The 23,105-nt window shown below is 56.8% G+C and overlaps 1 protein-coding gene across 4 annotated transcripts; it reads left to right on the top strand.

Moving 5' to 3' along the window:
• The first annotated feature begins 3,975 nt into the window (after positions 1–3,975).
• On the top strand, positions 3,976–22,313 carry IGSF9 (immunoglobulin superfamily member 9). 4 transcript variants are annotated; one of them, XM_074349666.1, is made up of 21 exons: positions 3,976–4,463; positions 6,415–6,665; positions 6,814–7,095; positions 12,086–12,238; positions 13,000–13,154; positions 13,397–13,514; positions 14,935–15,076; positions 15,189–15,334; positions 15,426–15,568; positions 16,831–16,971; positions 17,513–17,629; positions 17,831–17,981; positions 18,159–18,282; positions 18,525–18,700; positions 18,957–19,207; positions 19,415–19,499; positions 19,596–19,772; positions 20,025–20,067; positions 20,400–21,260; positions 21,501–21,628; positions 21,837–22,313. In XM_074349666.1, exons 2-21 carry the CDS (start codon positions 6,608–6,610, stop codon positions 22,025–22,027), a joined length of 3,642 nt encoding a protein of 1,213 aa, XP_074205767.1. In that variant the 5' UTR covers positions 3,976–4,463; positions 6,415–6,607; the 3' UTR covers positions 22,028–22,313. The 4 variants fall into 4 exon arrangements, with proteins under 4 accessions (XP_074205767.1, XP_074205770.1, XP_074205769.1 ...); XM_074349669.1 differs by having other exon boundaries at positions 3,977–4,463; positions 6,907–7,095; XM_074349668.1 differs by lacking the exon at positions 3,976–4,463 and adding an exon at positions 4,875–5,551.
• The last annotated feature ends 792 nt before the right edge of the window (positions 22,314–23,105 follow it).

Here is a 23,105-nt window from a genome sequence, read left to right as displayed (position 1 = left end):
CATCTCCGTGATGCCAGCTGCTCTAGGCCTCTGGTTCTACCCAAGACAGATGGCAGCTCGGCCGGATCGGTAGCAGAGGTCAGGACCCTAAGACCTCTGTTTGCACGTTATCTTACTGTCCCGTCTGTTCCTTCTCCATAGATTTCCCTGTTTCAGACCTTCTCTCTGGACTCTTGTCCTGGGTTAATGCCCACCTCTTACACACACACACACGCCTCTCCCAGCTGCCCCCAGCAAAGGCCTTTAAGTTTTTGTTCTTGCCTTTCCCCAGTCCAGTGATCAGTCTGAGCTCCTCACCCAGGCTTGATATGTCACTGCTTAAGTCTTGGTTCTCCTCCCCACATCAGATCTTGTGGGTCTTACTTAATGGTGGGAAGCTGGCACAGGGGATGGGGGACCGTGGGGGAGGGAACTGAAAGCCACCCAAGCCACAGGACGTGACTAGGGAGTGAGTGACCTGGAGGAGGTGGTGCAGGACATGGCTCTCAGAAGACCTGGGCTCTGCTCGGCCACCTACCTCTGGCGAGGGACCCTTTGTTCAGCAGACACCCATTGAGGCACCAGGAATGCACGCTTTGAAGGTGAAGCAGGCAAAGGTGCAGCTGGTGGGTGCTCTTCCAGACTCAGGGCCAAGTGAGTGCCCGAGCCCCCGCAGGGTTGGAAGGGGCCGGTAACCTGGTTGGTGGGCGGTCAGAAAAGGGTCTGGGGGTAGGGACAGGGCTGTGTGGCAGAAGCCATGCCGGACATCTCTCTGCATCTCGCTTTTCCCTCTCAGTGAGGAGAAGGATGTTGCCCTCGACAGTGTCTCCCAAGGAAAGGAACACTGAGGCTGTGATGGGACAGTGGGACCCATGGGGGAACCATGAAGGCCGAGGATGGCTTTTGGAGAAACAGGGCACATGGGCCAGGCACTAGGACACCCCAGGAGGAGGGTTCCAAGAATATCAAAAGGCATGGGTGGAAGCCAAGAGGCAGGGTCTCCAGGACTGGAAAGGAAGCAGGGCCAGAGGTAAGCAGGGCTTCCTGTCTAAGTTTTTGTGTGGGAGATGGAGCCCCATGGGGCTTGGGAAGGAGGTGGCGAGGATGGGAAAGCAGTCCCCAAAGAGCTGTTTAGACTGGCAGCCGATCCACTCTACTCCCTGAGGGCCTGAGTCCCTTGTCCCCCCGGAATGCTGTCACTGGACCAGCGTGAGACCGGTTCCCTATGCCTCCCTTTGGCCTAAGCAGTCCCACCTCCAAAAGGCCTGCAGTTCGAGGACCCAGCCTGCTGCCCCCGAGTCCTCCGACTCCTTTAATTCCTTTCTGGAGGCTAAATGGGAAAGGCCCCTGGAGCCCATCTTGCACACAAGGGGCCAGGTCTTCTCTCGTGTGTTTCAGAGTCTGGCACAGGAAGTAAATGAGGGAATGAGCGGTCCCTGTACTGCTGGCCCAGGGCTTTCCCTGGAATTTGGCAAAATCCCTTCTTCTTACACTCAGTTTCTGAATAGAGAAAGGCTGAGGTCCCCAACCAGCCCAGAGCATCTGGAAGAGGAAGGCTGAGACATTCAAGAAGGTGGAATATAAACTCAGAGACACCCAGGCTCCTTCCCCTGCAGGAAGCCAGGATAATAGTCACCTGGTGGCACTTCGCCTTTTGCAAAGTTTGCTTTTTTGAACTAGGTGAAAAGCAAACTGTGGGGAGGAGGGTAATATAAGTGTCAGGCACTGGGCTAGCACGGGAGAAGCGGAAAAGACACTGCCCTCGAGGAACTCTTGGTGGGGTGTGTAACGATATGGGTGTGTTGTGACAAGGGCTATGGGTGAAGGTGAGGGTGTGGTGGGAGGAGTCAGGGATGGTGTCCTGGAGGAAAGAGGTAAACAGCATTTTGACCTGTGATTAGCGGTGAGTTCAGGGAAGGGAGAGAAAGGACATTCTAGTTAGACAGAAGATAAGTGGGAAGCCACTGATACATGATCAGGCACAGTGAATTCTAGGGATTACAAGGCCACACACTGTCACCGTGTGATAAAGGGGTCAGTGAGAAATGAGTCTGGAGAGGTAGGCCGGGCCCCTCTGATAGACCATGGGCTGCAGGGGAATTCAAGGGTGAACAAGACCGGCTTCATGCATTCATGGAGTTAGAGTCTCACTGGGACAGAAGACAGGCACACCAACCGCTAATGGACAATAAATGAGGAATTTTATTTCTTTTCTGATCAGGTGATAGGACCAGTGCTCACAGCATGTGGCCAGCAAAGTCCCTGGAATTGACAACATTGTCTGATCTTCTGGTCAACAAGTTGAAAATATGTAGGCTGGCTGATGCTTTGGTGAGGTAGAACCTTAGCTGGCTGAAGAAAATTTCCCAGAGATTAATAATGATGGTGGAGTGAGGACAACCCAGAGAGAAATCTTTAGTTTTGAGCCTCAGGGACTATTTTTATCAACTCTCACTTCTGGCATGGTGAGGGAACAAGTTTCAGGGCTAGGTTCCTTTTCTTACCAAGAAGCCAACAAGATACATCTGAATCAAAGCAAATGACAGTAATAAAAAACATTAAAAAAAATGACCGTATCATAAACTTCAAAAAGTGGAAAATCATTTTAAATCCCAATTTTATAAAAAAGTTATTTTAATGTCCAAACGAGATTAACTTATCCTAAAGAAGACGTTGGAGACGCAGAAATGAAACCTTTGAACCAGAGATGTAGCCAATTCTAACACGGTGTGGGGGGAGGGAGATCTTTCCCACTGTTCAGTGAGGAGCCAAGATGTAAAAAAGACTTCATTCTTTGACCATCTTTCCTAGGCATTCCGCCTGGCCTTGCTTCCATGCTGTGTCCACTAACATGTTTTCATTAGAGTCTTAGCACTGTTAGGTCAGTCTGCTACATTGCAGTCATGCTGAAGGCTGCCACTTTGGGAGAATTTGCTAGGGGGAGTGTGGCAGTCTACACCACTGCTCCTGCCTCCTTCCCAGCTACCCCCACTCCCATTTTTATCTCAGGTCTTGGCATAAAAGCACCCAGACATTTACACCTGGAAGAAATCTCCAGCAGTCAAAGTCCCTGAAGATGGAATGCGTTACTACAGGGAGATGGTGAGCTTCCTGGCCCAGGGTGTGGCCAGATAGGGCTGGGTGACCACCTGGAGGGAAGATGTGGCAGGCATGCTGGTGTGAGCTATGGTTAGACCAATTCCGCAGGGTTCCGCAGGGTCTCTCCCAGTGTTGAGGCCATGATTGGGAATCAGATGCCGGGTGCACTCTTTGAGTGGCAGGAGTTCAGACTGGGGTGAGATCAGTGTGCTGTTTTCAGGAAAGTCTTCCAGAGGAGCACTGGGTAGACTTAAGACCGCCCAAGCCTCCTGGGGAAGGGCTGATGACCCTGCTTCCCCAAGTCAGCACCGAGTTGAGGAAGCAGAAAGCTCTGCAGGGCAGACATACCAGATGTCTTTTTGCCTGAGGTTGAAGTCTCTAAGGGGGTGGGTGTGATGGATTCCCAGCTGGGTCATGTTCCTTCTCTGCTATGTCCTAGACAGGAAGTCTTGGAAAGGTTACGTCACCTCCTGGAGGCGCCGTTTTTTCTTTAGTCAAACGGAGTTACACCTACTTTACAGGGTCTCTGTACAGGTTACATAAGACTCGTAAAGCGTGTGGTCCAGGATCCAGCACCCTGTAGGAGTTCAGTAAACGACGGTTTAATTCATTCCTCCTCTCTCAGTCTCCCGCGCCTGGATGTCTCTCTCACTTCTCCCCTCTGGGCTCTTTTCTCTGCGCGGTTTTGCTGGGCGCTGCGGCGGGAGCTGACTTGGCAACCTGAGGCTAGGAGCGCAGCCGGCTCCTCTGCACACTGGGGGAGGAGCCTGGGCAAGGTTTGGGAGCTCGCCAGTGCAGACAGGTATTTCCAGTCCGGCCAGAGAAGAAATGTGTGGAGGTGGGGATGGGGATAGGGATGGGGGAGGAGATCAGAGGAGCGGGGTGGATCCCCTGGGAAGAGGGCGGGGAGTCCTGCTCCCCGCTTGGTGCTCCTGCCGCCAGGCTCAGATTTCAACCCTAGCTGCCGCATCTGCGGTTAAGCCCTTTAGGGGAGAGGAGAGGCCCCAAGGTAGTCTACACGGGAAGGAGGGTGTGCAGGGCCAACTCCTGCGACCCCTGGAGCACGGGCCCTGACGGGCTTAGCTCCTCAAGCTGGAAGCGGGAAGCGGCGCACCGGCCTTTCCACGCTTCGTTGTATCGAGCTCCAGCAGGGGGCGACCCAAGCCCACGTGCCACCGAGTCCTGCTCTCTCGAAACTACAACTCCCAGGCCGCTCGGGGGTCGCGCCCGCCTCGACTCACCTTCTGCTCGCTCCAATTGGCCGCCGCGGGAGGGGGATTGGCGGTCTCCAGGGCGACGGGAGGCGCTCGGGGCATCCGAGGCGGGGAGGCGGGTCCGCCCCCTATTGTGTAGCTGGAAGAGTGGAGCCGAGCGGTGCGGAGCAGGTGAGGGCGGGGACGTGCTGGGGGCAATGGAATAGGGGTGCCGGCGGGGGGATGGAGAACGGTGCGGGAGTTCTGGGGGGTAGGAGAAAGAGAGGGACTTGAGGAGAGAAGTGGAATTCTTTGGGGAGCAGAACTAGGGGAGTTCTGGGGAGCAACGGGGGATTCTTGGTGGGTGGGTGGGGGCCCCCGGAGAACTGGAGTAGTTCTGGAGGTAATGCATGTGTGTAGGGGGAGGGGGTGGGGGGTGGTTCCTGGTGGGTTCCAAAAGCAAGGAGGAGTTCCAGGGGTCCGGAGAAGGCGAGGAAGAAGAGAATTGGGGGCGGGGTATCAGAAGTGTATTGTGGGCTGAGGTAGGAGAATTCTAGAGAGGGAAATTCCGGGGAGGAGAGGATGGTAGAGGAGAGGATGGGTGGGTGGGTGGTGATTCCGGAGGAGACAGAGAGTTCCTTGAAGCACAGAGGACCTGGTACAATTGGAGATCAGGTGTGAAAAATGGGAATTTGGTGGTGACTATGAGAAGTAGGGATAACCGTACTGGGAGAGAGTGCTGGGTGGGGAGACTACAAAGGTGAGGACATGGTGGGGGCAGAAGAGTTGTGAAGATCTTAGGAAAAGCAGAGGAATTCTGGGCAAACCTGGGTTACTCAGGTTTTCAGGAAACTGAGCCAGGAGAGAACTGGGGGTTCCTATGCATTTGGAAAAGGATATGTCCAGGAAGCATGGGAGAGCTGGCTGAGGGCAGTGGGAAGCAAGGGAGATATTTGCTGGTGAGTTAGACATGCAGGGCCATTAAGTAGAGGCGGAGATCAGGCTGAGGGACATGGAGGATGTTTTATAGCCAGTGGGGAACTGGGAGACCAAGAGCAGGGTGGAGGCCCGCAGAGCAGAGTCTACTTGGATTTGCCTCTGTGACTTCCCTAGATGCTCAGGGGCTGGGGCTGTCAACAGTTCCACCTTTCATTCCCCAGGGCTCACTTTGTACACCCCAGGGAACTTGCAGGCTTTTTTGGCTTCTCACGGACCATGCCCTCCCCGAGCTGGGGAAGGGAGAGCCTGGCAAACCTTGGGCCTGAGGATATGGAGGACGAGTAAGTGGGAGGAACTGGGGTGAGAAACTTGGGTCATGGTGTATGGCAGAGGGAGGGCTGCCTGGCAGCATCATGAAGAGGAAGCGGTGCCAGCCACCAGCCCAGGGACCTGCCCAGACCTGGAGGGTGCTGCCTGGGCCCCCCATACCGGTAGGTGGGGGAGGCAGCGCCTCCTCTCCCAGCTGCCTGACTCATTCACTGCTAAAGCAGTGCTGGGAGGCTGAGTGGAGAGAGTGGTACAGGGTCCCCAGCTTCCAGGGTTCACAGAGGCTGGGGGGTTGAGGCGAGGATTTGTGTGGGGATGCCCTGAGGGCCACTTTCAGGGGCTTCTCACCCAGGCTTTGCCCTCGATTGGCTCTGTGCCCCCCAAGCAAGTCTCTCTTAGATCCTTAAGGTCTTTATTTATCACCGTGGAGTGGAGGTGATAATACTGGTTCTACCTTGCGATCTGCTACCTTGTTATTGGCGTCAGGACTAAGGAAAGAAAAGGCAGAGGAGGGTGGGCTGTGGGGGCTCTTCATCTCCTGTGCTTTCCTGACAAGCCTTTTTCCCAGTGAATAGGAACCCCAGTTCCCTCCTGGCTCAGCTCTCCAAGAGGCTTAGTCATCTGGATATCCCCAGAATTCTGCTTTTTCTAAGATCTTTCAAATCCTCTGCTCCCTACATGTCCTCCCCTGTCTGGTCCCCCCACCCAGCCCTCCCTCGCTCTCCCAGTACCCTCACCTCAGCCCTTCCCTCTACCTATCTGCTCTCTTCTCTCCTTTCTCATCCTTTGCTCACCTCCAGCTTTTCTCTAACTTTGAGGTTTCTTTTGGTGTCCAATACTGGCCCACTCTGCCTGTTGCCTTGAATTTTGCATCTAGATCTGGTGGTGCTCCAGAGAACGGCTTCATCGGGTGTTCCGTAAGCCAAGCCCTAACTGCCCAGAAGAGTGCGAGCTGACATCTGCTACCTGATCAGAAGGATTGACAGGGCTTGCTGGGCTGTGGACGTCCCCGGGCCCCTCCGTCTGGGCCCCTGTGGATAGGAGGGGCCGGGTGAGCAGGCAGCTGGGCTATGGTTTGGTGCCTCAGTCTGGCCATCCTCAGCCTGATCATCAGCCAGGGGGCTGACGGTGAGCTGGACTCCCTGGGCTCCAGAACTCCCTGGTGGCTTTCGGGTGGGGGGTGCTCCCCAGGGGGTTCTCTGTGAGTGTGCTGGGGGAGGGGAGGAATAACACTGGTTCCACGGAAGTCAAGGATTCCCTCAATCACTTCACAAAGGCCTGGGGAGCCTACGGAGGTGGAGAGGGTATCTCTCCTCCCAGCACAGATTCTGGTCCCCTGCTGTGTCTTCATGCCACCTGCCCCCTGCAGGTCGAGGGAAGCCCGAGGTGGTGTCAGTGGTGGGCCGGGCTGGGGAGAGTGCGGTGTTGGGCTGTGACCTGCTGCCCCCAGCCGGCCGGCCCCCTCTGCACGTCATCGAGTGGCTGCGCTTTGGATTCCTGCTTCCCATCTTCATCCAGTTCGGCCTCTACTCTCCCCGCATCGACCCTGATTACGTGGGTAAGGCTTATCCTCAGGTGGGAGGCTGGGAGGTATCCCCAACAAAGGCGGGCGGGGTAAAGTGGGCACAAGACCTCTTCTTAACTGCTCTATCCCTGCCCCAACCTCATCTCCAGCTCCACTGCCTTAACTCCACTTAACAAGCATGGCTCTGCTCCTAAGCAGTGTTAATGCACTGAAGGATTCATTCATTTACACACACACACACACACACACACACACACACACACACACACACACACACACTATAGCTGTGCTGTTTAGAACTCCACGTGGTCTGTTCCAAAGGAGATCCTGCAGCCTTATTTCAAGTATCCATCCTAATTCTCTAATCACTCTTCCTAGATTTCATCATGAAACCTCCCAGACTCCATGCTGATCCTCCCTGGTCTCCCTCCTTGGCCCTCTCCTGGTCCCTGGCTCTGCTCTCGGCTCACTCCTCCGCCCTCCTCCTCCCCTACTTTCCTAAATGCTAGTCTGGGGGTTCTAGGCTTCTAGGGAATGGGCTGACGGGGCAGCAGGGTGGGTGGGTCTGTGACTGGTCTGCTTCTCCGCTGCTTCTGATTCGGAGTCCAACCGAGATATGCACAGACAGGATGGGCTTGGGAGGACCAGACGCCCCTACAGATCAGCAAATGTGAGGGGCTGGATCGCTGCTTCAGGTGGCTCCCGTGGAGACTTAAAATAGTGTATAGGCCTCCCTGGGGGCCTTCTGCGCCCAGCTGGCTCTCTCGAAAGGCTCAGCTTCCTCCTAATCCCCAATGGAGCCTTAATCTGAGCGGTTTAGCTGTCTCAGAGGGCAGTGTGTGCGAGGCCTACGGCTGGGTCTGGGGCTGCTGGCAAGAGAGCTTGGCTGCTTCCTCCTCAGAGGAAGACCCAGGAAAGTCCACCTTGGGAGGACTTGGATGGGGGAAGGGGACCCCCTCCCTTTTCCCTCTTTAGTTTGAATCCTGGGAGAAGCACAGGATTGGCTGAGCTCTCACCAAAGGACAGGCCGAGCTGAGAGGGGCGGAGGCTCAGGCAGGTGCCACACAAGGGAAGAGTTTATTTTCAAACTGGGGGCAGTTGTTGGCAAACAGCCTGGTGGGAGTGGATGTGTCTACACAAGCCCCAGGAGAACTGCTGAAAGGGGGCCCCAATTAGGACAAGTAGACAGATGATGGCTTTGCCCACCAGCCCTCCCTCCCCACCTTCCTCAGTCCCTGCATCTGCCTTCCTGGCTGGGGAGGGGTGGGCTGCCGGGCTGAGGCTGGGCAGGTTCCGAACATGGTCCTACAGAGGGTAAGGCTGGGGGAGGTGGAGGAGAGGGGAGAGAAGGGCTTTCCTTGGGACTCCCACAGGGAGGTATGCCACTCCCCTCTGCCCTCTGTCTTGTCTTGAGGTCCCTCCAGCAGACAGACCACTGAAGAGCAGCCACTTTGCTACCTGTGGGTTTTCTTCCTGTCTCTGCGGTGTTCCTTTGAGCTGCAAGAGCTGTGAGCAGGAACCTCTGGGGCTTTCTTCCTCCCCTTGCCCTTCGGGTCCACCCCTGCCCCCAGTCTGCAGCTCCAGGTCGGGCCAGGGCTAGTCTGGGGAGTCAGGGCCCAGGAAGGGAGGCCCCTGCGCCCATTAACCCTTTTACTGCATCCCAGTGTGGAAGGGGCCTCTCTGCCTTTGTGTGGAGGACTCCGGACTGCAGTTGCTAGGCAACGGGAGGTGGAGGTTGCTAAGGACAATGCTGTCCTGTCATAAACCCTCTGGGCAAGTGAAGGGGAGATGGCCTGGGACTGTGTGTGAGGCCTGTGGCCTAGAATGTGGGAGGGACCACGAGAGAGACTGTTGGGAGCTTTAGGGATCACACTGAACCGAAGGCTTCCAATCTGAGGATTCTAGAATCCGTCTAGCAGAGGAGACTGGATGTACAGTACAGAAGTGGTAAAAGGCAATATAAAACTAGCCAGGATTAAATTCTAGGGTTAAGTTAGCCCCTGTATGTAAAGTACCCAGCACGGAACCTGCACAGAGCGCCCGCGTGGTGCGAAACCGCGGCTTGACTTTTTCTGCACCAGCTTTCCTGGGGTGGGTCTTAGACCGACTCTTCTGGTCCATGGGACCAGCTTTTGGTCTTTGACTTTTGTGCTGAATTTCTTGGGAGTTTCGAGGTACCCCATACAGCAGAAGGGACATGAGTTTTTTTTACTGTCCTGAGTTGTCTGATGAAAATCAGTTATCTCCTCCTCCATTTAGAACACCCCTGCCCCCTCTAGTCATTTCCTCTTCCTACTATTTATCCTTCAAAACTCTCTGCATGGTCTCATCTTCCTGGAAGCCTTCCATACCCCTCTTGCTCCATAGTCTCTTGCAACATCTGGGCACAGTCAGCACCATTTGTGAGCTTCTGTGTGTATGTGAACTTGCACATGCACATGGGTGTGGGCTCCTTGCCTTCTGAGAGCGAAGACTGTGTCTCCTGCTCCCTCCACATACCCCTGAAGTCCCTCAGGCTCTGGCTGTGCAAGTGGAGGGCGGGCCTCCAGGAGGGGGGCTCAGGACTCAGGGGACTCAGGCCTGCCTGCCTCTGGCCATCTTGCTCTTCTGTAACATTCCAGGTCTGGTGGTCCATATCTCACAGAGAAGTTAGGACAGACAGTACACTTTATTGGATGTTCTGATCAACAGCTATTTGGAGCTGTTGCCCATTGGCTAGCAGCATCCTCTGAGTGAGAGCATACTAAAGACGCTCAGTGACAGTGTCCTGAACATCACTTGATCCTACTAACACCAGTGTGCACTGGCAAGTACGCTGCATCATGAGAAAGAAGGCCTAGCTGTATCAATGTGATTTTTCACTTTTCTTTTTTTTAAATTTATTTTATTATTTTTAAAAATTTATTTATTTAAAAAAATTGGGGGGGTAATTAAGCTCACTTATTTGTTTATTTTTAGAGGAGGTACTGGGGATTGAACCCAAGGCCTTGTGTGTGCTAAGCGTGCACTCTACCACTTAAGCTATATCCTCCCCCATGTGGCTGTGTGATTTTGAAGGAAGCCTAACCTCAGTTCCTTCCTCTATAATGGAATCCTTAGGAAGATTAAGAATGGTGACCGTGCTTGGTATGATGTGGCCTGTGTCCCTAACTCAGTTTCCCTCCCCTCTTCTTCCTTCTTTGTTGGGCTTGACGGTCATTATAATGAAATCACCATCATATGGGACTTAGAAGAGGTTGCAGTGGGGTCTGTGGGCTTCCATGGCTGGGCAGGTTGGGGTTACTGAGGAGCCCCCTGGTGGGTGGAAGGGTGTGATTTTGTTCAATATTTACCTACAAGACCCAGGCTTATCTTCTAGGTGGGGATTTAAACACCTAGCCCTGTAAGCAGCTCCACCCTTTCTAGAGAATCTGCACCCCTGGACTCATTCCTGGAAGAGAAAAGACCACAAAGCCAGCCTTAGCCTGGCCATCCAACTCGCCTTCCCTGGTGGCTTTAGGGACACTGCAGGTTTTGATTCTGTTTCAGAAAGATCACCCCGGAGGTGGAATGGACACAGACTGGAGGGGGCGAGTGCTCGAAGAGCTTCAGATTGTCCAGTGTTAGGAAGGGCTAAGGCGGGGCACAGTCTGGTTACGTTTGCGCATAACCCCAAAGATTTAGAAAGCGTCATCTGTCCATGTCCAAGGTCGAGGTGGGGCGGGCAGCTGGTGGATGCAGAGGGCAGGGGGTGGGAGGCACGGAGACCTCTTCGTGGGCTGTTGGAGTAACCTGGGTGAGAGATGCTCTGAGACTAGACTGAAGTGAAGCAGGTAGAGAGGGAAAAGATATTTAGGAGGTAGAATCTGAAAGGTTTCCTGCACATGCAGATGAAGGGGTAATGCAGAGAACAGTCTAGGGGACACCAGATTTCTGGAAGGGTGACGTGCCCGGGGGCGCTCTTCACTGATACAGGGGAGAAGAGGGCGAGGACGTGTCCCCCTGTAAGGGATGGGGTCAAGGTTGAATGCAGGCTGCTGAATTCAAGTCTGCTCGTTCATTTGTTCAACCGCTTTTACTGGAGCCCCTGCTGATGCCAGACACCATGCTGCCTGCCTCGCCTCCACCCCTCCTGGGTTTCTTTCTCTCTCTCATTTTGTAGATGAAGAAGCTGACACTGAGAGAGAGGTTAAGTAACTTGGCCAAAGGAGTGCACGGCAGAGCTGGATGCTAGGTCTCTGTGGCTCCCCAGCCTGTGCATCTCCCACTAGGCTGCACCACCCAGGACCCACAAACCCGTCTGGGGTGCAGGGATCTGCCAGGGCAGGGGGCTGAGGGGTTCAGGGGGCACCCTCCATCCGAACCTGGTGGTGTGGTGTGGATGCTGACAGAGGTGGAAGGGCAGTGTCTGCTCGGCTAGGGGCTGGATGCTTTGTGGAGCTCTGTGGAGTCTGTCAGACGGGCCTGGATGCCCTGGGGCATGAGGGGAGGGGGTGAGGAGGCTGCTGACCTTGCTGCCTGGCTGGGCTGGACTCTGGCCACCCTAAGGCGCTTAGGCCGCTGATAATAGCCCTGGTGGATTAGAGGCTTTGATTGGCGAGGTCTGGATCCCCGCTCAGGCCCCAGACACTACTATGGTTTCTGGGGACAGAGTCCTCCGGCAGGAGTACTCCCGGGAGCCCCCTTACACAGAGAGCTCAGGGATGGGCAGATTCTGTGTGAATGCAGAGGAGACCCAGTGTTGGCTCTTCGGCCCCCTCCCCGTACAGTCCAGGAAGCCTCGTGTAGTTCAGTGGAGTGTCTGGTCTGCCTACTGCCGCTCTGGGTTTCTCTCTGTCTAAGCTGGGTCCCAGCTGCTGAAAGACAGGAGCCCTCAGAGGGGTTGAGGGAGGGGGCTGCCTCCATGACCCAACTGTACCTGTCCCGACCCCACTCTTCCAGGGTAATTGGGAGAGACTGAACCTTGACCTCTGAAAATGTGACCAGGGGGTTGGGGTTCCCAAGGGGTCCTTTCAGCACCCTTGACTCAGGGCTCCCCCACCAGGGCGTGTCCGGCTTCAGAAGGGGGCATCTCTCCAGATCGAGGGGCTCCGGGCTGAAGACCAGGGCTGGTATGAGTGCCGTGTGCTCTTCTTGGACCAGCACAGCCCCGAAGACGACTCTGCCAACGGCTCCTGGGTGCACCTCACAGTCAACTGTACGAAGCTGGGGGCAGGCAGAGGAGAAGGGAGGGGAGCAGAATGAGGAGGAAGAGGGGAAGGCCCCACCCTCACAGACACGCCTGTTTGCATCTTATCCCTCCCATCCACACCCACCCCACCTTTTGGGTTCTTCAAATTGAAATCCAGCTAGCCTTCTCAGTTCTGTGTTACGACTTCTTCCTCTCTCTTCCCTGCTCCTGCCTTGCTGGCAAGGAGAAGGTGATGGGTTGGGGGTAAGGGGGTGTTAAGCCCTGGGTGAAACATAGCTCACATATATATATATATATATAACTTTCTGTTTTTTCAAAACACTGTTTAACCCAGTACTTCACGAATCCTCTCTTCAACCCTAAGATGGAAGGAGATCATAATTACTCCCATTTCATAGATGAGGAGACGAGGGCACTGGGAGACCGGGTCATGCCACTAATGAGCGGCAGAGCAGAGTCTAGAACCCAGGCCTCCTGACTCCCAGGACAGTGCTCTTCCAGAGGGCACCTAGCTCTCTCCCAGCTCTGAACATCCAGCCTGTGCTCAGCTCTCTTGCCAACTCTGCAGGCCGTGTGGAGATGGGCTGGTACAGTCCCCACTAGGCTCCCGGTGCAGCAGACAGGGTAGCCTTGGGCTAGGCATTCCTGTGAAGCTGGGCAGGTTGGTGGGCTGAGGGCTGCAACACTGTTGCAGCTCTCTGGTCCCTGGATGCTGCTCTTTGGGCTGATCACCCCTCTGGCCACCCCTGACACCTCTCTCCTTGCAGCGCCCCCTCAGTTCCTGGAGACACCTCCCCAGGTGCTAGAAGTGCGGGAACTGGAGCCCGTGACCCTGCGTTGTGTGGCCCGTGGCAGCCCCCAACCTCGTGTGACTTGGAAGCTCCGAGGACAGGACCTTGGCCAAGGCCAGAGTCAGGTGCAGGTGAGTCTCCAGGCTGGACAGGGTGGACCAGGTAGAATGTGGGGCAGGTGGAGGCCTGGGAGTGGGGCTGGAGGACAGGGAGGAAGGCCAGACTGGGAGACTGGCCAGACAAGGGTCTTTGCACTGGCTTCCCTGAGCCTGGCACGCTCTCTCCCTCTGCTGGCCAGCCTCGGAAGTGCAGGGTCTGAGTCCTGCCGTGGGAAGGGGACACGTGGGTCCTTCCTCACTGACTTCTCCTCAAGGTGCAGAACGGGACCCTGCGGATCCGGCAGGTGGAGCGAGGCAGCTCTGGAGTCTACACCTGCCAAGCCTCCAGTACTGAGGGCAGCTCCACCCACGCCACCCAGCTGCTGGTGCTAGGTGCTGTCCCCAGGGAGGGCTGGGAAATAGGACATCTGTGTGAGAGGACTGTGACCTGAGGCTGGGGGTGCACACAGCAGGATTGGGGCAGGGGGAGACTTGTGCTTGAAGGCAGGGTCCCATGAAGAGGAAGGACCTCCTAATGCAAGCTGTTCCTCTAAAACCAGCATCTTGCTTGTAAAAGGATCAGTGAACAGACAGTAGATACGTAGTGCCCAGCAGTGTGGCACAGTGGAACGGGCGTGGGTCCTGGGGTTAGACCATGAGCCATGTAGCTCCCCGACCCTCAGTTTCCTCATCTGTACAGAGGGGTTCATCCCTACCTCTCAGGACTGTTACAAGAATTTAATTAGGTTCAACCAACCACGGAGTAATTCCTGGCCAAGACCCTCCCTTTGGAGAAGTAGACCCTGCCTCCGTGGAGCCTCCCACCTACGGGGGAGGATAAGCCGCATCAGTGAAGTGTGGCTTCCCCCGGCGCTGCTGGAAAGGCAGCGCGGGGCAGTGGTTAAGGGTGCAGTCCGGCGTGGAGAAGGCCTGAACATGCATCTTGCCTTCCCTGCTGATCTCGGGCAAGTCATCACACAGCCTCTCTGCCTCTGAGCCTTCATTTCTTCATCTGTGGAGTGGAGACAGTCATTCCCACCACAAAAGGCTCTGGTGAGGATTAAATGAGATGATGCAGGTAGAGTGCTTAGCGGTGCCCGGCGGGCCTGGAGGTGCTCTGTAGGCCAGCTCATATCATTACGTCTTACTGCTGACTGCTCGTGCAGCAGGAGCCCGGAGAGGGGAGATAGCAGCTGCCCTTAGTGCCCGAAAGAGTTTGGAAGGGTTGACATATGAAAAGATGGTTCGGATAACAAGGGCCCATGGGCTGGGTCAAGAAGTCTGAGCTTAGTGTACTAGGAGCCAGGAGCTGTGGTGGGTCCTTGAGCAGAAGTGTTCTGTGGCCAAAGGGAGCATTTCTGCATGAATGGCATCAGAGTGGCAGAGATGGGGGAGCCTGGAGCCTGGGAGTGCTGCAGCATCTTGGGTAATGTTTTGGGTACATGGATTAGGGTAGGAGACACAGAGGTGATTTAAGATGTGACAGATGAGGGATGTAAAGGGTAAATGTGCAGAGAGTTAAAACTGATCGCCCCCAACACAGACACACACACACACACACACACACACACACACACACACACACAGAGGAAACTGGGTAAATGGGGTTGTCCCTGGTGGGAAGGGGAGCTGGCCTCGGGGAGAGGAGGAACTTTTGTTACATACAAGAGTTAGGACCTATTTGCATTCCCCAAGCGGTAGCAACCAGCCCTGTATTCCAGAGGGCAGACCTGGGAAGAATTGTACAAGTAACCTCAAGATTCCTGGAAGACTGCGCTGAGGCCCCTCCTTCCCCTTGTGCTCCCCACTACAGGACCCCCAGTCATTGTGGTGCCCCCCAAGAACAGCACGGTCAATGCCTCCCAGGATGTTTCCCTGGCCTGCCGGGCTGAGGCGTACCCTGCTAACCTCACCTATAGCTGGTTCCAGGACAGCATCAATGTCTTCCACATTAGGTGAGGCCTGGAGATGCGGTGGGGATGGGGAACTGGTGGGCTGACTAAGAAATCCTTTGGCTAAGCAAGGCCTGGCCCACCCCACCCCCAATCCCCGGCCTCCGTATTGCAGCCGCCTGCAGTCCCGAGTGCGGATCCTGGTGGATGGCAGCTTGTGGCTGGAGGCCGCCCAGCCTGATGATGCCGGCCGCTACACCTGTGTGCCAAGCAACGGCCTCCCACGGCCGCCCTCGGCCTCTGCCTACCTCACTGTGCTCTGTAAGCCTGACCCCTGTGCCCTCCCCAGACTGCTCCCCTCAGCTGGGCCAGGCCCAGCTCTGTCTCCATGACTCACCACTGCTTCCCCCAGACCCAGCCCAGGTGACCGCGATGCCTCCTGAGACACCCCTGCCCGTGGGCATGCGGGGGGTGATCCGGTGCCCAGTTCGTGCCAACCCCCCACTGCTCTTTGTCAGCTGGACCAAGGATGGGCAGGCCCTGCAGCTGGACAAGGTACGGGCTTGGGGGAGGGGAGAGAGGGCTTCGCTTGGTAGTATTTTAATCAGGACCGCTGGGGTGGAGTCAGCTCAGTTTAATTCAGTTCAGTGACTGGGGAACATCCACTTCTCACCAGGTGCTGTGCAGGGTGTCACGTGGGGAGCAGGAGCAAACAGACACCGTGCCCGGGGGGGAGGACAGCAACTCAGACACTGCTAGACCAGGGAAGGGGAGAGCATGTCCTCTTGGGGCTGGTGGAGGACAGCTCAGCAGCGCCTTCTGGGACTGGGGATGGGCCCTGAAGGGCGGACAGACATTCCACACGGAAACCAGGGCCCAGAGGCAGGAAACTGTATAGCGCCTTTATGGCATAATGAGTCGTCCAGTTGGGTGGGAGCTCCAGTGCCTGTGGGGACAGGAATGGTCTGGAGAAATCTGGAAAGACGGGTTGGGATCAAAAGGAGGAATTATAGATGCCAACTTATTACCTCATTCCAGGGCAATTGAGATCTTTTGTTTGTCTGCAAAGACTGTAAATTCCTTGTGGGCTAGTGTTGCATCTTTTAATCCAGTGTCCCCAGGGCTTCTGAGATTGCAATACTCAATACGTTTTTGCTGAATGTTTTAAAATAAAGTCCAGAGGTGTTCAGGGCCAGTGACCTTGCTTGAGCAATGGTGTGACTGCGTCAGAGCTGTAAGCAGTGGGGTCTGTCAGATGGGATGGAGGGGGAAGAGAGTGGACCTACGGAGAGGGGCTCAGAGGCTGTTGAAATGAGGGTGCAGATGAGAGGTTATGGGGCCTGGGTTAGAGAGGACGATGCGAAGATGGATGGGACAGACACGGAGAGTGAGTGAGTGAGGAGTCAGATGTCAGCCTTTAACACAGAAATCGGGAAGCCGGGAAGAACTGATACGGGGTGGACGGTGCGGAAGGTCATCGTAGAATGTCACCGTGGGAAGACAACTAGGTGAGGACCCAGCAGGCAGGGAGTCCACATCACTCAGCCCCGGGGGCACCATTCACACTGGATTCCCTGTGAGTGGCTCCCTCGGAGGCTGCGGTCCTGGCCTTCTCACCCATTCGTAGCGGCCTCTCTGTAGGAAAGAGAGGGGAAGGGCTGGAATTCAGAGAGAGGTCCAGCTCAGAGGTAGGGGTGTGGCATCCTCTGCGAGGACGTGGGTCTCTCGGACTGGCTCCCTCCCGACAGTTGCCTCTCTCCATCTTGGGCTTGCTGCTGCTGAGTCCCTCTCTGGTTGTCTTCTCTTCTTCCTTCCAGTTCCCTGGCTGGTCCCAGGGCCCAGAAGGCTCCCTGGTCATTGCCCTGGGGAACGAGGATGCCCTGGGAGAATACTCCTGCACCCCCTACAACAGTCTTGGGACTGCAGGGCCCTCCCCGGTGACCCGTGTGCTCCTCAAGGTGAGGCTCGGGGGTGGGGAAGGGTGTCAGCCACAGCGGGTCAGGTGGCTGAAGATGAGCCTGGCAGTGACACCAGGCTGATGGAGGGGGTGGGACAGACACTCTTAGGGAGGGACTTCCAAATCTGTGTTTCCCACGGTGGCTACAGCAGCAGCTGTCAGATGCCATCCCAGAGGTTTTTGCAGAGATGGTGCTGGGGAGGTGGGACATGAGTCACACAACACATCCACAAAGTAAGATACCCTGCCCACCCCACCCCTTAAACTGGGACCGTGCAGCCTCTCTCTGGAAGGAAGAGAGTGGGGAGCAAAGGGGAGGGTGAAGGGTGTCCACTGAGGCTTGTATATCTCCACAGAGGCCTCCCGCCCATCAGTCCTTTTCTCTCCCACCACTGTCTCCAGCCCCTGGAGAACAGACAGAGCAAGAGAGACACTGAGCCACGGAGACAGATGTGGTGTGAAGGGGCCCCGGCGAGGGGGAGTAACGACCCTTAGACAGCAGTGTGAGAGAGCCCGCTCTCAATGCCGGATTTGGCTTGCAGGCTCCCCCAGCTTTTCTAGAACGGCCCAAGGAAGAATATTTCCAAGAAGTAGGGCGGGAGCTACTCATCCCCTGCTCTGCCCGAGGAGACCCATCTCCTACTATCTCTTGGGCCAAGGTAAGGCTGCTGACCCAACTCTGCCTGTATGCATGTCCCCACCCCCGCCTCCGTGCCCCTGGCCATGTTGTGGGAGGAGGGTGGCTGGGAGAGAGGCTGCCAGAGGCAGGGTGGGGTGGAAATGAGCTCCTGGAGAGATGAGTGGCGCCCTTGGTGAGGGGTGGCTGCGTGTGTCCTCAGGGCTGACCAGTGGTTCTGTAGGTGGGCCGGGGGCTGCAGGGCCAGGCCCAGGTGGACAGCAACAGTAGCCTCATCCTGCGACCACTGACCAAGGAGGCCCATGGGCGCTGGGAGTGCACGGCCAGCAATGCTGTGGCCCGGGTGGCCACCTCCACAAATGTCTACGTGCTGGGTTAGTGGCTGCAGAGCTGGCTGGAGAGGGGAATGAGTCTTTTTTAGAGGCCCCGATGGGGATCTTGGGTGGGGAGCCCCTGGGGTGATGGGTGGAGGGCAGAAGCTCTGGGACTCCCCTGAGTTTTTCACCACGCCTCAGGGCCCTGACCATCATCCCTCCATTCCCCCTACCCAGGCACCAGCCCCCACGTGGTCACCAATGTGTCCGTGATGCCTTTGCCCAAGGGTGCCAATGTCTCCTGGGAGCCTGGCTTTGATGGTGGCTATCTGCAGAGATTCAGTGTCTGGTACACCCCACTGTGAGTGACCTGGCCCTGCTACTCCTTTTCTCCCCACCTGGATTCTCTCTGGCCCTCTGCCCTTCTCCCACCCCTCCATCCCAGCCCTGCCCTAACTCTGCTGCCTGATTTCTAGAGAATCTTAGGTCCCAGGTCCTGAGACCCTGGATGGTTGGGGTGGGGGGAGAGGTCACCTCTCTGGACTCCTACCTTCCTGCTCTTCCTAGTTCATGAGGTGCCCCCCATTTCCTCCTGTCCTCCAGGGCAAAGAGGCCGGACCGAGCCCACCACGACTGGGTGTCCCTGGCGGTGCCAATGGGGGCTGCTCACCTCCTAGTGCCAGGGCTGCAGCCGCACATCCAGTACCAGTTCAGCGTCCTCGCTCAGAACAAGCTGGGAAGTGGACCCTTCAGCGAGATCGTCTTGTCTGCCCCTGAAGGTGAGAGGCCTCTTACCCAGAGCAGCAGACAAGGATGGGGACGGGCTGTAGGGAAAATCTGGATATGGGAGGATCTGGGTGGGAGGAGGCAGAGGTGCCCGACAGCCTGGGGGCCAGAGGGGTTCGTGGAGGATGATCCAGACTTGTCTTCAGGGACTCTGGGAGAACAGCTGGGCACCAGGGGCTGTGGAAGTCCAGGGGAGCAGGGGAGGAGCCCCGGAAATCCAATCTTTACAGGCCTCTCTGTCCCATTCAGGGCTTCCTACCACACCAGCTGCCCCCAGCCTACCCCCAACAGAGATGCTGCCTCCCCTGTCCCCTCCCCGAGGTCTGGTGGCAGTGAGGACACCCCGGGGGGTACTCTTGCATTGGGATCCTCCAGAACTGGTCCCTAAGAGACTGGATGGCTACGTCCTGGAGGGTCGGCAAGGCGCCCAGGGCTGGGAGGTGCTGGACCGGGCCGTGGCAGGCACTGAAATGCAGCTGTTGGTGCCAGGACTTATCAAGGTAGGTGTGGGAGGCAGGCACAGGGAGGGTCCTCCCAGCCGCTCTTCAAGCACACTGCTCCATTCCCCAAACCTGCTCTCACCCTGATAGGACCGTCCTCCCCTCCGGCTCCTACTCCATCCTTCCCTTAGGACTGCAGAGTCTCTCAGGATGGGGTTGGGTGGGCGGTGCTGGGCCCTGACCCCCTTCCTGGACCCCAACCCCCAGGATGTTCTCTATGAGTTCCGCCTTGTGGCCTTTGCCGGTAGCTATGTCAGCGACCCCAGCAACACGGCCAACGTCTCCACTTCCGGTGAGAACCTGGCAGGAGGGCAGAGCCCTGGGGATTGAGGGTCTGGGAGCCCACTAAGTCGTGGACACCGACCCTTCCTCGTGGCCCCTTGCCCAGGCCTGGAGGTGTATCCCTCGCGCACCCAGCTGCCCGGCCTCCTGCCCCAGCCGGTGCTGGCCGGCGTGGTGGGCGGGGTCTGCTTCCTGGGCGTGGCTGTCCTCGTGAGCATCCTGGCCGCCTGCCTCATGAACCGGCGCAGAGCTGCGCGTCGCCGCCGCAAACGCCTCCGCCAAGGTAGGCCACCTGGGGCCCCGCCCACATGAGGGCCACGCCCCTCCATAAGCACCTCCTATCTGGAGGAAAAATGACCTCCCTCCAGCATGGGCCAGGTGTGTTACCACCTCCCGCGTCCTGCTTCCTGACTGGCCTCCACTTTTACAGAGCCTATGGGGTTGGGCGCCTGATGCTGGGTGAGAAGGTCAGCGCCTTGAGCCCTGGTGGGGCTTGGTTTTGCCTGTGTCACCTCTAGTTCTCTTGCCCTTGCAGATCCACCTCTTATCTTCTCTCCCACCGGGAAGTCAGCTCCACAGTAAGTCCCTCCACTTCCTTGCCTTCCTCTCCCTTCCCACTATGAGCGCCAGGGTTCTCTGCTTCCTTTTCTGCACCTTGGGGAGGGATAGGAGAGGGAACAGAAGTGAGAGGGAGGTGAGGATGGGAGTGCAGAGGCCCCAGCCTGGGGGCCGGTCCAGTGTTGCCTGTGCCTTCCCTACACCCCTCCACCCCTCCACCATGTGGGTCCTTTTCTCCCTTGCTCTCCCTAGCTCTGCTCTGTTCTGCATCAAACCTCTCAAGGCCTGACGCTGGTTCCTGGGAGGGGGACTGGCCCCCTACCACAGACCCTGATCTCCTGTCCTTCCCCAGCTCTGCTCCGGGCTCGGGCAGTCCTGACAGCGTGGCGAAGCTGAAACTCCAGGGTTCCCCAGTCCCCAGCCTGCGCCAGAGTCTGCTCTGGGGGGAGCCTGCTGGATCCCCCAGCCCCCCTCCGGATCCTCCACCTAGCCGGGGGCCCTTACCCCTGGAGCCCATTTGCCGGGGACCAGATGGGCGCTTTGTGATGGGACCCAACGTGGGGGCCCCCCAAGAAAGGTCGGTCCTGGAGCAGGCGGAGCCTCGGGCCCCAGCCCGGCGTCAGGCCAGGTCCTATGATTGCAGCAGCAGCAGCCCCAGTGGGATGCCCCAGCCCCTCTGCATTGCAGACATCAGCCCTGTGGGACTCCCTCCTGCAGCCCCACCCAGTCCGCTCCCAGGTCCAGGACCCCTGCTTCAGTACCTGAGCTTGCCCTTCTTCCGGGAGATGAATGTAGATGGAGACTGGCCCCCCTTGGAGGAGCCCAGGCCTGCTCCACCCCCAGATTACATGGATACTAGGCCTGGCCCCACCTCATCTCTCCTCCACCCCCTGGACTCCCCCTCAGAGTCCTCCAGAGCAGTGCTTCAGGGTGCTGTGGTTGGGGTTGGGGCCCCCCCAGAACCCCCATACACAGCACTGGCTGACTGGACACTCAGGGAGCGGCTACTGCCAAGCCTACTCCCTGCCGCCCCTCGGGGCAGCCTCACAAGCCAGAGCAGCGGGCGGGGCAGCGCCTCGTTCCTTCGGCCCCCCTCCACAGCCCCCTCTGCAGGAGGCAGCTACCTCAGCCCCGCTCCAGGAGACACCAGCAGCTGGGCCAGTGGCCCTGAGAGGTGGCCCCGAAGGGAGCATGTGGTGACAGTCAGCAAAAGGTGAGGGCAGTCCCTGCCCAACCCTGCCTTATCAGACTCTCCCCAGCCCTCTCCTACGCCCTTGGCCTTCTCTGCTCCATTCCCACCCTGGGACTAGGAGAGCTGTCTCCTTGCAGAAGCTTTTGCTGAGGCCCAGGGATCTTCAGAGGAAACCCATGGTCCAGCCTCCATGTGGGGTCCTGGCTTTTCTGGCCACCCTCTGTTCCCCCATCCACACCATGCATTTGCCCCTTTTAACAGGAGGAACACATCTGTGGATGAGAACTATGAATGGGACTCAGAATTCCCAGGGGACATGGAATTGCTGGAGACTCTGCACCTGGGCTTGGCTGGCCCTCGATCTCGACTTGAAGCTGAGCCAGAGCTAGGTGTGTGAGCCCCCTAGAAAGGCGGGCACCGTAGCCTCGCTGACCCAGTCTGCTACCAGTGGGGCCCTGTGCCCCAGGCACTCTCCTCTCACTCCCTTGGCTCCTCAGCCCTGGGAGGCCCTAGAGAACTTCACGGTGCTGGGAAACCTTGAGACTGCACCCAGGGGGCCTTAAGACTTCTTCCTTTCCTTGTTCTGCCCTCTTGCAGGTGCGAAGACTCCAGAGGAGAGCTGCCTCTTGACCACTGCCCATGCTCCTGGCCCTGAGGCCCGTTGTGCTGCCCTTCGGGAGGAATTCCTGGCCTTCCGCCGCCGCCGAGATGCCGCTCGGGCTCGGCTACCAGCCTATTTAGCCTATCGACAGCCAGTCTCCCACCCTGAGCAGGCCACTCTGCTGTGAACACCCTAATGTGAGGCAGGGTGAAGGCACACGGACCCTGCAAAGGAGGCCCCCAGCAAGACCTAGCTTCAGCCTGGGACACTGCCCCTGGCCCTTGGTGCTCAGGCACAAACCCTGACTGTGGGCTTGGTGTGGGCTGTATGTGCTGAAACCCCTAGGATCTGGGAACTGAAACAGGGATCTTAGGTATGCCTGTGTGTGTGTGTGTGTGTGTGTGTGTGTGTGTGTGTGTGTGTGTGTGTGGTGTTTGTGGTGTGGGTGAGGTTTTTTACAGGTGAATAAAGAAAGTCTGAAAACTGTTTCTGTGTGTCATCTGGCTTTTAATCTGAGAGAGAGGTAGAAAAATCTCTGAACCCTGAAAAAGGAGGGGACTCTTCCTGAATGAATGGAGATGCATTCAACATCCATTCAAAAAACACTTACTGAGTGCCTACTCAGCTACTGGAGACCAGCCGTTGAGCTTGATGCTGAGAAAGTACAAAGTTTACAAGACATGTCTTTGCCCTTGGGGAGTTCTTTCTGGTCGTTGAAGCAGGCAAGTAAAGAAATAGTTACAGTATGATGCGATAAGTTCTGTGATAAAGCTATGTGTTGGTTATTATGGTAGCTCAAAGGGAGGAATCAGCAAACTGAATGCTTACAGCTTGTGCTGGGACAAATGCTACCTATGGGTGCTCCTGAGCATCCCCATCAAAGTGAGAACAATGGTGATAGCTAAAACTGAGCATGTGCCAGATAATGCTCTAAGTTCTTTACATGTATCATTTAATTCCCTACAACTCTGAGGTAGGTAGGACTACTAGCTCAATTTTACAGACTGGGGAACTGATATGTAGAGTGCTTTAGTAATTTGCCCCAAAGTTACAAAGTCGGTGAGGGGTAGAGCAGATGAGAAGTCAGTCAAGGAAGGGAGAGCCTCCCAGGCAGAGGAACAGCCTGTGTGAAGGCACGGAGCAGTGGAAACACTGGCCTCCCAGGGAATCACTGGAATATGGGGGTATGGACAATGGAAAAGAGGGAGGACACTAGTTGATGTCCTTGAAAACCAGGCTAACCAGGGGCTTCTACCATCTATGAA

The sequence above is a fragment of the Camelus bactrianus genome, chromosome 21, assembly GCF_048773025.1.
Source record: "Camelus bactrianus isolate YW-2024 breed Bactrian camel chromosome 21, ASM4877302v1, whole genome shotgun sequence".
Classification (NCBI taxonomy): domain Eukaryota; kingdom Metazoa; phylum Chordata; class Mammalia; order Artiodactyla; family Camelidae; genus Camelus; species Camelus bactrianus.
This window is presented reverse-complemented; position numbering and strand designations above follow the sequence as displayed.